General features: G+C 31.7%; 1 protein-coding gene across 1 annotated transcript in view; it reads right to left on the reverse strand.

Annotated features, from left to right (window-relative positions):
• Positions 1 to 4,028: 4,028 nt before the first annotated feature.
• LOC148305818 (sodium-coupled monocarboxylate transporter 1) overlaps positions 4,029 to 16,980 on the reverse strand; it is a 50,730-nt gene continuing 37,778 nt past the window's right edge. The window contains exons 8-14 of the mRNA XM_088266075.1: positions 15,344 to 15,446; positions 11,403 to 11,518; positions 10,283 to 10,382; positions 9,392 to 9,562; positions 7,076 to 7,251; positions 5,324 to 5,513; positions 4,029 to 4,417 (exon numbers count right to left, since the gene is read on the reverse strand). Coding sequence (XP_088122201.1) covers positions 4,178 to 4,417; positions 5,324 to 5,513; positions 7,076 to 7,251; positions 9,392 to 9,562; positions 10,283 to 10,382; positions 11,403 to 11,518; positions 15,344 to 15,446 — 1,096 coding nt within the window. The 3' untranslated portion in view covers positions 4,029 to 4,177. The remainder of the gene's footprint in view (positions 4,418 to 5,323; positions 5,514 to 7,075; positions 7,252 to 9,391; positions 9,563 to 10,282; positions 10,383 to 11,402; positions 11,519 to 15,343; positions 15,447 to 16,980) is intronic.

Raw genomic sequence — 16,980 nt, forward strand, 5'->3', positions numbered from 1 at the left:
TTTTTATGATGAAAACTCATGACTTAAATTACATTTTGTTTTAGTCAAAACTTTGATGAGACATGCCCAATTTCATCTGTAATTGTTTTCCCAGTTACGAGTTACAATGATTCATTGTCTCATAGTTCTTTTTAATTAACGTGTGTGTCGCTTGTGTGTTTAGGAATGTTGTGCCGGTCGCCAGTTATACTGGTGCTGAAGGGAGATGTGAATTTGCTAATATTGGAGCAAGGTATGCATTCTTCCACGTGGCTCATTTTGCAAATACAAAACGCATTATCACTTTAATATTATCACGTAAATTGTACCCTAAGGTACAATTTACGGGGATGTTATAAGCTAGCGCCTGTATTCCACAATATGAAGTACTTGTTCCCGTACCCATTGTACAAGAATCTACTGCTCACTTCCGTACCAAGTAATCCTAACAAAACCTGACTAAGTCAGACCAATCCTGACCAATCCTGACCAAACCTGACCAAATCAGACCGATCCTGACCAAATCAGACCAATTCTGACCAAACCAGACCAATCCTGAGCAATCCTAACCAAACCATTAATCAGTAACATTTTACGATCCATAAAACATGTTGACTGTTGTACTTGTTACATTATATTATATAAATTATTACACTGTTATAAATTATTAATTTTACCAGTATTCAAAAATCCTGGTAAGAAAATATTGAACAAAAAATATATAAAATCATTCCTCGCCTTCCTTATCCTTACATCGCGATGTAAGGATATGCATCGTGCAGTTTAAATCATCACATTCTCCTGTAAATTATTGTCGTTTTAGACTCACGTGACAAAAACCAATAGCGAAAGCAGATTTCAAGTGAGAGTACCGGCCCTGTGTAGTGTCTTCGTTACCACGTAAAATTTTACCAGGATTTGTATATTGGATATTGAAATGGGTAATTTAAATTGTTCATAGGACCAGTATGTATGTTTATCTACGTTCAATGAAATAAAAATAAAAATGTTAAAAAATTATTTTCTCTTTTTTAATTTTTTTATGTATTAATTTTAAATCAAACACAGATTTTTTGAGTCTACTAAGTTAGTGAGTCTACTAGTTTTTGAGTCTTCTAAACTTAGTAGACTCAAAAAATCTGTGTTTGATTTAAAATTAATACATAAATTAAAATGGAGTTCTACAAATTAAACGTACAAATCAATAAATAATTATTTTCTCAGTCTAGATTTCGCCAAAAATGAATATAGGACACGGTTGTACATTGTAATTCCTATACACAGGACCAACCTGCCAATGGTTACGCCAGTAGGAAGAGCTACCGCTATGTTAAACTATATCACATTGGATATTGATCTGTTCCATGTGTCCGAAGGAGTCTTCCGAAGCGGGATTCTTCTACACATTTAACAAGAGTCTTCTTGCTTACTTTAAAAAAAAAAAAAAATTAATATTTTTATGTATACGCCTTAAATGTTAGTTTGTAATGTATACTTTAATTATTGAATAAATTGAAATTGAATTGTACGAACAAAAACATGGACCAAATATTGTTTTATTCTTATAGCGTCCTTCGACAAATTTCGGAAACACATATTAAAAAAAAAAAAAACAGTTTTGGGTTCCTAAACTCTCAACAAATACACAACTAAAAAGTGTTTAGAAATGAATGCAGCAATATTTAGTGATCGACAAAACAATATATGTAGATATGTTGAAATGAAAAAGAATCAGATATTTTTCAGTTAGTGTATATTGATACTTATTAGTATTTTTTAAATGTATTTAGTAAGCTTATATTACAACTAATGCAAACTATTATTTACATCATATTTATATATATATATATATATATATATATATATATATATATATATATATATATATATATATATATATATATATATATATATATATATATATATATATATCTATTTTTAAATTCTTTCAGACTCCTTTCATTCTTCATACATTCAGGCATCTCATCACACATTTTCGAACCCTTATACATTAAACAATTTTGCGATATTTGAGCTTCAAATGTAACAGTTTAATCGTGTATTCTGTATAAGATATGCATAAAAATCTGAATAAATTGCTACTACCTTGCTATATTGCTACCTAATTGCTATCACATTTATTGTTAGAATTTGCCTTTACTCCCATCTTAATTCTCGTTTTTAGATTGCTAAAAATAACATGGGATTTACCCTCGATCTCAGTTTACGATACAGAAAGATAAAACGTTATTTACAAAGTTGAAAACATTATCGAATTGAAAATGTTAAACATTTCCTTAAAATTTTGAATTAACTTTACAGATTGTAGATCAGAAACAAAGAGTAAAAGTTTTCAGGCTTTGAAATTCCGCATTTCATGGCATTAAAAAAAATTCTTACATGTACACTTTTTTCAAACGTTCTTACTATTCTAAAATTCACTTTGGCAATTAATTTGAGGTTTTAGAGCCTTTTCTATTTTTTAAAAAATCAATTATAAACTTATAATGGCAAGGCTATTTTTATTACTTTTAAAATTTACAAAAGTTTACGAGTTTTAAATGGATAGAAGATATTTGGCGCACAATGACCTGTCATCATCGTATACCTTAGTCCAGTGATTCCCAAAGTGGTCTATATCGACCCCCAGGGGTCTATGACAACTTGCAAGGGGTCTATGTTTTAATTTGAATATAAAATATAAATGTATAAAACCTAACATGTGTGGTTCAAAGTGAATAACACTACATATACCGGCTGTCAAAAATACATTTGAAGTTAATGAATTTGATAAAAATCAATATCAGGTAAGGCAAGGGGTCTACGAGATAAAAGAGTTTGGGAACCTCTGCCTTAGTCGAATACAATTTAATAATGAATAGTTTTTAATAAGAAATTCTAAAAGATTGCTTCTGTATACGTATTTCATTTCACATCATCAAAGAAAAATTGAAGAAGAAAAAAAGATATTCGTTTCTTCGTTCACAAGAAAAAATTATAAAATACAGATCTTTTAAAATGCAGAATTTAAAAAAATACATAATCATTTAAAAGTTATGGATTTGACGATATATGATAAATCAGGGCAACATATATTACAAATTATACAATATATAAAACATATCGTAGTCGTACAGGAGAAAGTGACTAATTAACAAAATGTAAAATGTTCAGGAGGGCCATTTAAGTCACTTTTGCTTGGCAAGAAAATAAATATCAATGCAGTTAGTCATTTTTAACAAGTCAATAAATTATACTTCCAAATTTAAAATCCTTTGGGATTTTTTTCAGGGCAATATTAAGCTAGTAAGATATCAAATAGTCAACGATCACGTTTTTGTAAAAAAATGTACTTGGTCACATTCTCCTGTATGACTACGATATTCTTATCAATCGTTAACATTCCCAGAGAGTTTGTCAAAAAAATGGCCGAAGTATTGCACTCCATTCAAAAGTTAGAACCATAAAAATGTAATTCAATTATTTAAAAGTACATATTGCGAAAAGACCCTATTTAGGTTTTTATTTCCATTGAAATTGCTGTTAAATCTCTCACTCCTTTCAAGAACGTCATAAATGAAAAATCGTCATTTTTCAGTTGTGCGTGTTTTCGGAATGCCCAAATAATGTACTATATCCCAGCAAAAGAGGCATATTTTTAACTTAATATTTACCGGCTACAGGGCAGAAAGTGTTGTTTTTGCATTTTGAACAAAAGGTATTGTTTTATTATTTTTTTAAATATCCTAAATAATATATTATTAGATTAAAACCAATCTTTTTAGCTTTTCCACTTTATTTTTATTTGACCAGCGACCGGATTTCGTCGTTACCGACATCATCAGACTGGTCTATCCAGATCCAGTCTGATGATGTCGGTATCGACGAAACCCGGTCGCTGGTCAAATAAAATATAAATTGGAAAAGCTAAAAATATTGGTTTTAATCTAATAATATATTAAAAATGCAATTCCATCACGAAGTGTCAGTGGATAATATATATCCTAAATATTTTTCAAATCGAGAAAAAACCGTCAGGTTTTACCTAAAAAGATCTGTTGCATAGTAAAAGTTCAATAAGTGGCTGATATTTATTTTTAATACATTGTTTTATATTTTTAAACTTTAAAAACGTTCTCCTGAGAAATCAAGTTTTTTGATTTATGATGTTCTTGAAAGGAGTGAAATGTCGAAGTTTTTAGACAACATCATCTTTTATGGCGGGTTTTTCGGATAGGCTCAATCCCGGATTCACGTTGCCCTCGTTAGCCGTGTACTTGCCCTTTACCCAGATTCCGTAAAATACTCCTCCATTCTTCTCAGACAGTCTTCGTTTCCTCTCCATATCTTTGGTAGGAGTGTTTCGAATGGACCTCAGAATGCTGCTTCGCCTTCTATCACTTATCAGATAAATCTTACGAGGAAGGTGCAGCCATCCCTAAAAAATCAAATAAACACGCTTAGTATTATTGATATTTAAAACACAAACATTGTGATTTTTCATTTAAGAACTTACAAAACAACTTTATTAGACACTGTATTAATTAAATTAATAAAACTGTATAAAATAATACTGCATATCGTTGAACTCGCAAAAATGCAATTAGACTAAATTAAATTATGCTGTAATATAAAGTTTTCAACGTTCCATAAACTGGCAAAATACACCAAGTACTTTGAATTTTCATACATAATGGTTTTAAAAGTAAATTAAAATTAAAATTTAATAGCCGACATTTTGTTCAGGCTAAAAGTTTTAAATAACAGGGAGTTAAGAGTTAAAGTTTTTTGCAAGTATACCCACGATATACCCTACTGATTATCTGTCGTGTTTTAAGTAGGTTTTTGTTATTTTAACATTTAAAGCAGACTGAATGCAGTCGAAATGCGACCCCTCAGACGAATGGGTGGCAAATGGTGTTTGATAGTTGTTCAAATGATGAAATAAGGAAAGAATGCAAGGCTAAGATGAGCATTATCGATAAAATTAAGAAAGGTGTGTTGAGATGGTTTGGACATGTAGAACGAATGAGTGAGGAAAGAACGGTTAAACAAATTTATGAGGCGAATGTAGTTGGAAAAAGAAGCAGAAGAAGACGGAGGAAAACTTGGCACAATCAGGTATGTCAAATACTTGAAAGCGGCCGGGTCAGAAGTCGTAATAATCGTCGGGTATGTATGAGGAGATGCACAAATGTAGAAGAGGCGAAGAATGTTTGCAAAGACAGAGTGGTGTGGCGTTCGATTCTCTCTGCCTACCCCTGCGGGGAAGCGGCGTGATGGTTAGTTAGTTAGTAATAAACACAAACAAAAATAAATGTAATTATACATGTTGGTAATTCACCTTAATCCTGTCAGGTAGCTTGTCACAAATTTTGAGGATCGGAGGTGAAAGTAGATCTATGGGGATCGTGGCAGGGTCCGTTGGTGTGGTAAACAATGAAACAACCATGCCGAGAATTATGGTGACCATGCAACCGATCCCAGAATACCACATGTATGATATTTTATAGAAAGGCCATACTTCGTCATCACTGAAAAAAAAATCCTTCATTATTATTTATTATTTTCCTAAAAACGATCATTCTTTCTTGAGGATATAAAAAAATTGAGGTAAAAAAATCTAAATGTTTTGAATAATTTTACACGTACACTATTTTTAACCTTATAGAGCTTTTTTTAAGACACTCTAGATTTCTCAAAATATATAAAAATAATAAAATGGATTTACAACATTTTGAGTGTGTCCATGTTACACGTGTGTAAACACTTAAACCAGCCTGCAACGGTCATCAGCCCAGTTAATGCCCAGACTTCCATATTCTTCTTCATCTTTCATGAGATGTCAAAAAATAATATAAATAAAATGGAAGTCTGAAAGCTTTCACAGGTCCCACGAAGGGACCATGCGGTAAATATTATTAGATTTAACGGACGTATGCATGTAGTCTACGAGCATATATGTAGTATTTTAACACACTTAGTGCGGTTGTGCACTACACGGAATTTTACCGTCCGGCAGTCCGGTTTTTCTTTAAATAAATAAAAGCGACTAAGACAGTTTAGCAAAGAAAGTGGTCCGAAGAAAAACAGCAAAAAGAACAAGCCAATCTTAGCCAATCATCCGTTTTATCATGCTAACCGGCATGCCGGAGAGTAAAATTCCGTGTAGTGAACAAGCGCCCTAAGGACGAGAAAGGTATTTCTACCCGTTCGATCGATTAATGCTTAAGGACGGGAAGGGTATTTTTCACCTTCTGCGCCGGCTTAGTTTCAAAGTCAGAAAAGATGGATTTTTTTAATGTTATATGAACAACATTTAGAGTGTGTCCAAATACTTGTTCACAAATCTGGATAATCTCCAATTATAGGAGTTATTTTTCGTAAAAAAATTTTTACATCTGAACATAGATGAAGAATAATATGGAGGTCTGGACATTTATGACGCTTACAACCGTCATAGGCTGGTTTGAGTGATCGCTTAAATCAGCCTATGTTGGTCGTAAGCCCCGTAAATACCCAGACCTCCATATTCTTCTTCATCTATGTAGAGATGTCAAAAAATTATATGAATATTATGTACCAATCTCTTTGAGAAAGTCTAAACTCTATGTAGGAACACAATTCTCTCACTCCTTTCAACAACGTCATATATAAAAAATCTACAATTTTCAGTTGTGCATGTTTTCGGAATGCCCAGAAAATGTACTATATCCCAGCAAAAGCGGCATATTTTTAACTTGATATTTACCCGCTACAGGGCAGAAAGTGTTGTTTTTGCATTTTGAAGAAAAGGTATTGTTTGATTATTTTTTTAATAAACTAAATATTTATCAAATGGAGAAAAAACATTCAGGTTTTACCTAAAAAGATCTGTTGCACAGTAAAAAGTTCAATAAGTGGCTTGATATTTATTTTTAATACATTTAATTATATTTTTAGACTTTAAAAACGATCACCTGAAAAATCATGTTTTTTCATAAATGACGTTGTTGAAAGGAGTGAGCGAATTATCAAACCCCGTCGCAAGCGGTCGGCAGGCGTAAAAAACACCCGTCAAACATTCCTAGGAGGCCAATGATAATTTGAAACTTACGTTTGCTGAATTTTCTGTGTCAAATAAGCTGTGTCCGATTGGTTGTAGCAAAGACACCCTTCGGTGGATAGAGCTTTCGTCGGTTCGTGAATTTGACCATTGGCAATGGCAACTTGAGCACCAATCCCAATCCACATTACCAGACTGAGGGCTACTAGTCCGCCCGTGAGAGCTCCCTGTGAAGAAAACCATATAATAATAAATAAAACAAAATAATATACTTTTTTACAGAATGGATCATTCTCACGATGTGTTATTATCATTATTGGCTAATAGATTAATAAGAAGAATGACAAGGCTATCGGTAGCATACTTATTAAAATCTGTAGAGAAGTAAGGGAGATATTAAGGTTTAAACTTTAGATATTTTAATAAAACAAAAAACGGACATCCGTATCCGTCATCAAATTTTACGTCATCGGCTGTGTTACGCGGTGTATCCCAAAATGTCTCTGCTTTATATAGCTATAATAGTAGTAGTGTGGATTGTTTGTTTACCACTACACTACCATTTGTGTTTTACTGGTACGAACGGAAGGGGGGTGTTAGGGTGGACCATAGACATCAACAAATAGAGCCGCCAATAATTTAGAATTGTCATCAATATTAAAATAAGTCCATCGTAAAGAAAGTGATGAATGAAAATATTGATTATATCGGCTGTTATAAGCACAAAACGAGTCTTACACAATCCTTTATAGGTTAAGTATGTCAAATTAGATATTCCTCCCGAGTGACAAAACCCCATTAAAACGAAGAACGTTGTTTGTCAAATGCATGTATTGTAAATTGGCTAGACATGGAGATACACGAAGTCACGAAAATATTGAAATAATTTCAATCAAATTAAAATATTAAAAACAAGGAGAGGCGCGAACTTCAATTAATTTTTTGAGGAAACACTTTTCCGAACGGCTTATTTCTCTTTGGGGCGATCTTCACTGGCCAGCGCAATCGCCAAATTAAGCTCCCTGTTACTATTTCCTGTGGATCTACCTTAAAACATTGATTCACACGAATCGTCCAAATACAGCTTGAGACATATTCGTGATGCTGTTGCCGACAAAGGCACAAATATGCTGGAAAACTTGACTAAAATGTCGAAATTCGACTAACTCAATGTATTGACGAGGACGGTGACAACCTTCGTTTTTAAAACACAATAAAATAAAACTTCAAATGTACCTCTGTACACAAAAAAAAAATGAAATCCATACTGACAAAACTTTTTGTTTAATGATTTTTAAAAAAAAGTAATTTATGTATTTACTCCATGCAATATTTTGTACATGACTTATCCAAGCGTCAAATAAATTTGTGGATAGAGCATTTATCATCTAAACCACTTCTGCTTTTTTTCATTTTCGTCTTGCGTAGAGTAATACAATAAACTATCGAGAGATTAATCGTTAATTTTAGACGACAAGATAAAAAAAATAACGACAAGTCTGTGAGCAGAAACCTTTACGTATGCATGTGAGTTTCATTAAAATAATTATTTCACAAACTGGGTATGAACGCGTCTATTTTCAATTCAACACCAAATACTATGAATATTTCTTGTATTTTTTATTAAACACCCATAGTTAATTTTTCTGATATCAATAAACTAAAAAAAAAAGTACATTATTTGTATCTACAATGAGTAATCGTTTCGCATACAAAAAAAATATTCATTATGTTTTTTAAAGAATACATTAAATTTGATTCGCATTGGAAGTACGACAAATAGTAAAAAACAATACACATTTCATTAAACAATGTCTTTGTTTGGCAAGACAATTTTTCACAAAAGAATAATATACTCGTCAAAATATAACAGGCATTCATTTCAAGCTTGTCAATGTTCAATATTTATGGTCGTAATATGTTATTGACAAATTATATGTTAAATTATATTGGTATATGTTGTTTCTTACACAATAGAATTTTACATATCTATTATATTTCATTCACATTTATGTATGTGCGTGTATGTATATATATATATATATATATATATATATATATATATATATATATATATATATATATATATATATATATATATTATATATATATATACATATATACATATATAAATATATAATGTCGTATTTTGATGTAGCTGTGGCATATTTCTTTACCAACTGTGTTAACAGTTGTTCTTAATGTTGTTTTTCTATCATATAAAGGAGGGTTTTTTCTAACATTTTATTCAGTTTACCGTTAGTGGTTGCGCTATACAGAGCCCTTGTTAATTTTTTAAATGTCAGAGAAAAGAGTGCATATTCGACGCATTTACTTTTTGAAGTTAATTAAGGCCACAATGCATACCTTGGCATTGGCCCAAGGGAAGAACATCCCCAAAGTAAACAGGCCCAGAGTCACGCCACCAACCATTCCATTAAAGCTCAACGCCACTTGCAACACTGATCCGAGTTGTTCCACAATGAACACCAAAGCAAAGGAAATCACTCCGAATAACAGAGAAATCCATTTGGCCACCTGAAACATAAATTAAATAAATAAATATACTTGTTTTATTGACACAGGAAAATAAGGACAGTTATTATCTACAACATTTTGAGTGTGTCCAAATACTTGTTAACAAATCTGGCATTCTCTGATTAGGTGTTATTTTATAGTATTTTTTGACATTTCTACATAGATGAAGAAGAATATGAAATATGGTGTCAATCATAGGTGACGGTCGTAAATGCCCAGACTTCCATATTCTCCTTCACCATGTATTATCTGACTTTAGAAGCATTCAGATCATGAATCTCTGTAAAGAGTATATGATATGTTCTCACAGTGCTACGTTTAAATACATTACTGATGGATTACTGCATTATTTATATTTATTATTACATTCGTCAAAAGAATAATCATTTTCGTACACATACAAAACCTAACATCACGAGTATTACCTGGATAATTAAACGGATTTTGGCGCTCTAGAAGACAAAAAAAAGTATTACACAATTACAGACTTACTAGTGACACGTCCTAGCCGTCATAATAGAGCCAAATGGTATTTACACGATTTTATTGAAAATATTTTTTCAGTTTAAAAGTCATAAAGTATTATTAAATTATTATTATTATTAAAATAATTATTATTTAAATTCAGTATATTAAATAGGTACAATTGTAATTGGTCGAAATTAAGGGCTGAATTATAGACTGTTTATTACGAGGGTAAATTGATTATAATATGCTTACCACGGCACCCTTTGATTCGGGTAATTTGAAGTCAAAGGCACCGACTATAAAATCTTGACAAGTCACAGCAGCCATAGAAGTTAAAGCTGACGCCACGGTTCTAAAAAGGAAAGAAGAAAAAAAAGCGTTTTTTTATATTAAAGCACTCATGAGGAATAAGAAGAAGAAGAAGCTAAAATTATAAAAATGTATTAGTAAAATAAATCATAAATCTTAATATATCAGTCGAAGAAAATATAGTTGACAAAGTATTATAATACAAAAATACTTCACTACTTTAAACCAGTGTTACTTTATACCCAGGTTTCCCCTTTCGCTGTTTCCAAGCAACATTGTTAACATTGAAGAACATCCAATAACAGTAAAAAAAGATCATTTTAAGAAAATTTATATAAGAAATATAACTATTTTTTTTGTTTTTTAAAGTTAAAAAAAACTAAATAGATCGTAAGCTTTATATCAAAAACCTGTTTCAGAAAGAGTAGTGAAGTATCATATCGCTCACTCCTTTCAATAACGACATAATTAAAAAAAACTTGATTTTTCAGGATAACATTTTTAAAGTTAAAAAATATAATACAATGTATTAAACATAAATATCAAGCCACTTATTGAACTTTTAACTGTGCAACAGATATTTTTCAGTAAAACCTGAAGGTTTTTTTTTCCATTTGAAAAATATTGAGTATATTTTAAAAAAATGATTAAACAATACCTTTTCTTCAAAATGCAAAAACAACACATTCTGCCCTGTAGCGGGTAAATATTAAGTTAAAAATATGCCACTTTTGCTGGGATATAGAACATTTTCTGGGCATTCTGAAAACATGCACAACTAAAAATTGGCGATTTTTGATTTATGACGTTCTTGAAAGGAGTGAGCGATATGATCTACATATAAACTGATGTCTCTTTGTGGGTAGAAATCCATATTCACTACAAATCATCACCCACAATAATTTCTACTTTTAAAAGGAATATATTTTTTTTTGCAAATGATGTAGAACAATTTGAAAAAATACCAAGCACGATTAAAAAAATACTCATTGTGACTAAAATAATCAAAGGTCCATATATGTCTCATCACTATTTACATAAAAAAATTGTAAAAATAATTTACCCCAAACTAGCAGCAAATATTCCAGATACGAAGAATCCGGCAACTCCTTTATACTGGCCCAAAACGTTGATAACATACAGAGGTAAAAGCTGGTCCGATGCAGTTATAAATGCGCTCTGTAAAATAAAAACATGTCAACAATTTTTTTAGTGTATTTTGACAGTTGAAAACTTTATACACCCATGATATACAAATAAATGTTTCAATTAAAAAAAAATAAAACTTCATACAATGAATTTAATTTTCAAGAAAGTAATTTGCAAAAAAGTCTTCACCCCCCTGATAAATATTTTTGGACTCTGAAAACCTTTGAAAAATATCCTGAAGAGGTCTCAACAGGATAGTATAAAATCCACGACTAAGGAGAGAATATTTATGTAGTTGCTACTAAACTTTCTTATGTTTAAATATACTTACCAACCTTTAATCGCTTTGTGAAAATCCATCAAATGATAGCGTTAAAAATAAAATTTACAGTGAATGTATACATGAATTAATATTATTTAAATGAGTTTACTTATATTTTGACAAAAGCATTCTTTTACAATTATGTGGAAAAAAATACATTTATAAAATACACACATAATTTTTGGTATTGTCGGAGATTCATTTCAGAAAGTAGTGTCAATGTGTAATACACATATGTATTTGATATTTAATAAAAGTATAAATTTAACAAAATTTTGTGTACATAGAAGGGTAAAAATAATCTAACAGTACAGAAAAATACAGGAAAAATTTGTCTAATAATAAAAAAAATGACATCTTCAAATAGTATTATTATTATTAAAAAAAATTAAAACATGATTTATTATTTCAGTGAAATTATAAAATGTTGCAACAGTTATTTCACCTTGCGACAATTAGAAAACTCTACACCCACTCGAGGTGAAATAGCTGCCATAAAAATTAATCAATTTAGTAGAATAATGAATCGTGTTTTGATTGATTTTTTTAAATAATTAATCATATAAAAATTATAATTTTGAGTGTACATTACTGTGACGTCATTGGGTTTTGTCGTATCGTGGGCATATTTTACCATTATTGTTTAATGTTATTAGTTTGTTATGAGTCATGCACTAATAGATCAAATGAAATGATCTCTTTGGTATCTATCTCCCAACTCCATTATTCAATTATAAGAACCTATTTCATAAAAAATACATTATTTTATATTAAATGGATAGTAAGAGCAGGTTATAGAATTTTAACGAAATACGGTATATGTAATTTGTTTCATAATATCGCTCACTCCTTTCAAGAACGTCATAAATCAAAAATCGTCAATTTTCAGTTGTGTGCGTGTTGCGTGTTTTCGGACTGCCCAGAAAATGTACTATATCCCAGCAAAAGCGGCATATTTTTAACATAATATTTACCCGCTACAGGGCAGAAAGTGTTGTTTTTGCATTTTGAAGAAAAGGTGTTTTTTAATAATTTTTTTAAATACACTAAATATTTTTCAAATGGAGAAAAAACCTTCAGGTTTTACCTAAAAAGATCTGTTACACAGTAAAAAATTCAGTAAGTGGCTTGATATTTATTTTTATTACTTTGTATTATATATCAAAACTTTAAAAACGTTCTACTGAAAAATCAAGTTTTTTGATTTATCTTTCATTTATTTTTCACCATTGCGATTCACCAATAACACACTCCATGAATGTTTTCATGGAGTGTGTTATTGGTGGTTAGTGAATAATTTGTAAATGCGTGTGTAAGGATTGTTTTAGCGTCTAATTGTGTAGGTCTCATGATGTTGTAATTTGTTGGATATATCCTCAGCACAAGTCAGTCTCTGGACTATACAGTTTATGTTTTATACAGATTCACCAATAACACACTCCATGAATGTTTTCATGGAGTGTGTTATTGGTGGTTAGTGAGTAATTTGTAAATGCGTGTGTAAGGATTGTTTTAGCGTCTAATTGTGTAGGTCTCATGATGTTGTAATTTCATGGAGTGTGTTATTGGTGGTTAGTGAGTAATTTGTAAATGCGTGTGCAAGGATTGTTTTAGCGTCTAATTGTGTAGGTCTCATGATGTTGTAATTTCATGGAGTGTGTTATTGGTGGTTAGTGAGTAATTTGTAAATGCGTGTGTAAGGATTGTTTTAGCGTCTAATTGTGTAGGTCTCATGATGTTGTAATTTGTTGGATATATCCTCAGCACAAGTCAGTCTCTGGACTATACAGTTTATGTTTTATACAGATTCACCAATAACACACTCCATGAATGTTTTCATGGAGTGTGTTATTGGTGGTTAGTGAGTAATTTGTAAATGCGTGTGTAAGGATTGTTTTAGCGTCTAATTGTGTAGGTCTCATGATGTTGTAATTTCATGGAGTGTGTTATTGGTGGTTAGTGAGTAATTTGTAAATGCGTGTGCAAGGATTGTTTTAGCGTCTAATTGTGTAGGTCTCATGATGTTGTAATTTCATGGAGTGTGTTATTGGTGGTTAGTGAGTAATTTGTAAATGCGTGTGTAAGGATTGTTTTAGCGTCTAATTGTGTAGGTCTCATGATGTTGTAATTTCATGGAGTGTGTTATTGGTGGTTAGTGAGTAATTTGTAAATGCGTGTGTAAGGATTGTTTTAGCGTCTAATTGTGTAGGTCTCATGATGTTGTAATTTCATGGAGTGTGTTATTGGTGGTTAGTGAGTAATTTGTAAATGCGTGTGCAAGGATTGTTTTAGCGTCTAATTGTGTAGGTCTCATGATGTTGTAATTTCATGGAGTGTGTTATTGGTGGTTAGTGAGTAATTTGTAAATGCGTGTGTAAGGATTGTTTTAGCGTCTAATTGTGTAGGTCTCATGATGTTGTAATTTGTTGGATATATCCTCAGCACAAGTCAGTCTCTGGACTATACAGTTTATGTTTTATACAGATTCACCAATAACACACTCCATGAATGTTTTCATGGAGTGTGTTATTGGTGGTTAGTGAGTAATTTGTAAATGCGTGTGTAAGGATTGTTTTAGCGTCTAATTGTGTAGGTCTCATGATGTTGTAATTTCATGGAGTGTGTTATTGGTGGTTAGTGAGTAATTTGTAAATGCGTGTGTAAGGATTGTTTTAGCGTCTAATTGTGTAGGTCTCATGATGTTGTAATTTCATGGAGTGTGTTATTGGTGGTTAGTGAGTAATTTGTAAATGCGTGTGTAAGGATTGTTTTAGCGTCTAATTGTGTAGGTCTCATGATGTTGTAATTTCATGGAGTGTGTTATTGGTGGTTAGTGAGTAATTTGTAAATGCGTGTGTAAGCATTGTTTTAGCGTCTAATTGTGTAGGTCTCATGATGTTGTAATTTCATGGAGTGTGTTATTGGTGGTTAGTGAGTAATTTGTAAATGCGTGTGTAAGGATTGTTTTAGCGTCTAATTGTGTAGGTCTCATGATGTTGTAATTTCATGGAGTGTGTTATTGGTGGTTAGTGAGTAATTTGTAAATGCGTGTGTAAGCATTGTTTTAGCGTCTAATTGTGTAGGTCTCATGATGTTGTAATTTCATGGAGTGTGTTATTGGTGGTTAGTGAGTAATTTGTAAATGCGTGTGTAAGCATTGTTTTAGCGTCTAATTGTGTAGGTCTCATGATGTTGTAATTTCATGGAGTGTGTTATTGGTGGTTAGTGAGTAATTTGTAAATGCGTGTGTAAGCATTGTTTTAGCGTCTAATTGTGTAGGTCTCATGATGTTGTAATTTGTTGGATATATCCTCAGCACAAGTCAGTCTCTGGACTATACAGTTTATGTTTTATACAGGTTCATCGAAAAATAATGCCAACATTTAAAATGATTGTAATAAAAAGGTTGGCATTGTTTTTCGACGACTGCATTAAAAATAATATACTAAAAAACAAATGTAAATTAATCAATAGTTCAAATAACATGTTGTTTGTGTTGGAATATTTGCAATAAATGAAAAAAATAATAATACCTTAACCGGATCGCAGTCCTTGTAATGTTCTACTAAAATCATTCCAGTGTAGAAGTTGGCAGTGTAAATCAACACCAATCCGAAACAGGAAAACCACAGGGCCCTAAAAAAATAACGGTAACATTAACGAAAAAACAAATAAACGCTAGATAAATAAAATTATAAACATTTGTTTTATTTAATGCCACTTATCCCGATATGTGGTAACATGTGCGTAATACTCGTAAATAATAGTAGTTATAGAAAAGTGCATAATAAATAAATAAAAATCACCGAGTGGACAAGACGTGACGTTTTAAAAACGAAAACATAGATATAGTATTTTCAAGCATATAGTTTAAAACAAAAACAACTAAAAACATGTGTTAACGCTATGCAAGAACTGTAAGCCCAAGGAGCTGATTCAATATAATATAGATTGTTTTTTTAGAGGCAAATTTCCCGCAATAAATTGAGGGTGGTACCACCGTGTGGCATGTTGCGCCATCTTGTTGAAACCACAGCTCTGTCACATCAATGCCATTCAACTAGATACAAAAAAAATAGTAATCATGGTTCTTTGACGCTCTCCATTGTCCGTAACATTCTGGCCGGCATCGTCTTTTGAAAAATATGGGCCAATGATTCCACCTGCTCATAAAGCACACCAAACAGTGACTTTAAGTGGACGTGGAGAGCGTCTTGACAAAGGGTTCTGGGTTTCCTCCACTTCTGCTTATTGATATAACCATTTAACTAAAAATGTACCTCATCGGTGAAAAATATTTGCGTTGAAAAAGAGGATCAAGCTGAATATTGTTTTCGGCCCATTTACCGAACTTACGACGCGCATAATGGTCACGCGGTTTCAAAATGGTGAAATGGCAAAATACTACAAATCAATTGTCAACTGTCAAATTGAGTCTATAGAAACAATGTTGGCAGTTTAAAAACCAAACCCTTATAAAAAACACCCTATTTTAAGGGGAAACGTAGTATATTGCAGTCAATGACAACCGACTGTTATCTGCTAGAATTTATTTATTTTGGTGCTTTGGTCTCACGACTGACGTGCAGAGTACATATATTACCTTTATTTCATGTAATTATCTTTTAAGATCACACTGCATCAATTGAGTGTGAGGCTCTATAAACCATTTGGTGTAAAAAATTATAGAAGATATAAAGTTAAACCTCAGTTGCGTAGCCGGGTTTAAATCGTTTGAAAGGGGCTTTAAACAGTAATATTTACTTTTAAAGTTTTTTACAACTAAATCCTTGGTTATGGACACCATGGGCATATGCTGAGGGTAGAAAAATACTTTAATTTTTATATTTAATCATTGTTGTGTTTAGTAACAAAAAAGACATATAATTCCCATACAGACAATTTCACTAACATAGAGCAACATTTTGAGTGTTTCCATATACTTGTTCATAAATCTGGATTATCTCCAATTATAGGACCTCACATACAAATGAAAGAGTTTCTACTCAATAAAGAGCTTCTTTCATCTCACCAATAAATGTCTCTAGCGAAATTCTAGTGATTCAAACTCAGTGTTTCGAAATTGGATCAAATATATATAACTTCCAAGAATTTGAGTAGTGTAGCTGTCAATCATGGGTTGAATTGGTAAATCTTACGCGTGTAAAGT

The sequence above is a fragment of the Brachycentrus maculatus genome, unplaced genomic scaffold (genome assembly GCF_059751285.1).
Source record: "Brachycentrus maculatus isolate JH-2025_06_01 unplaced genomic scaffold, ASM5975128v1 h1tg000261l, whole genome shotgun sequence".
In the NCBI taxonomy this organism is placed as follows: domain Eukaryota; kingdom Metazoa; phylum Arthropoda; class Insecta; order Trichoptera; family Brachycentridae; genus Brachycentrus; species Brachycentrus maculatus.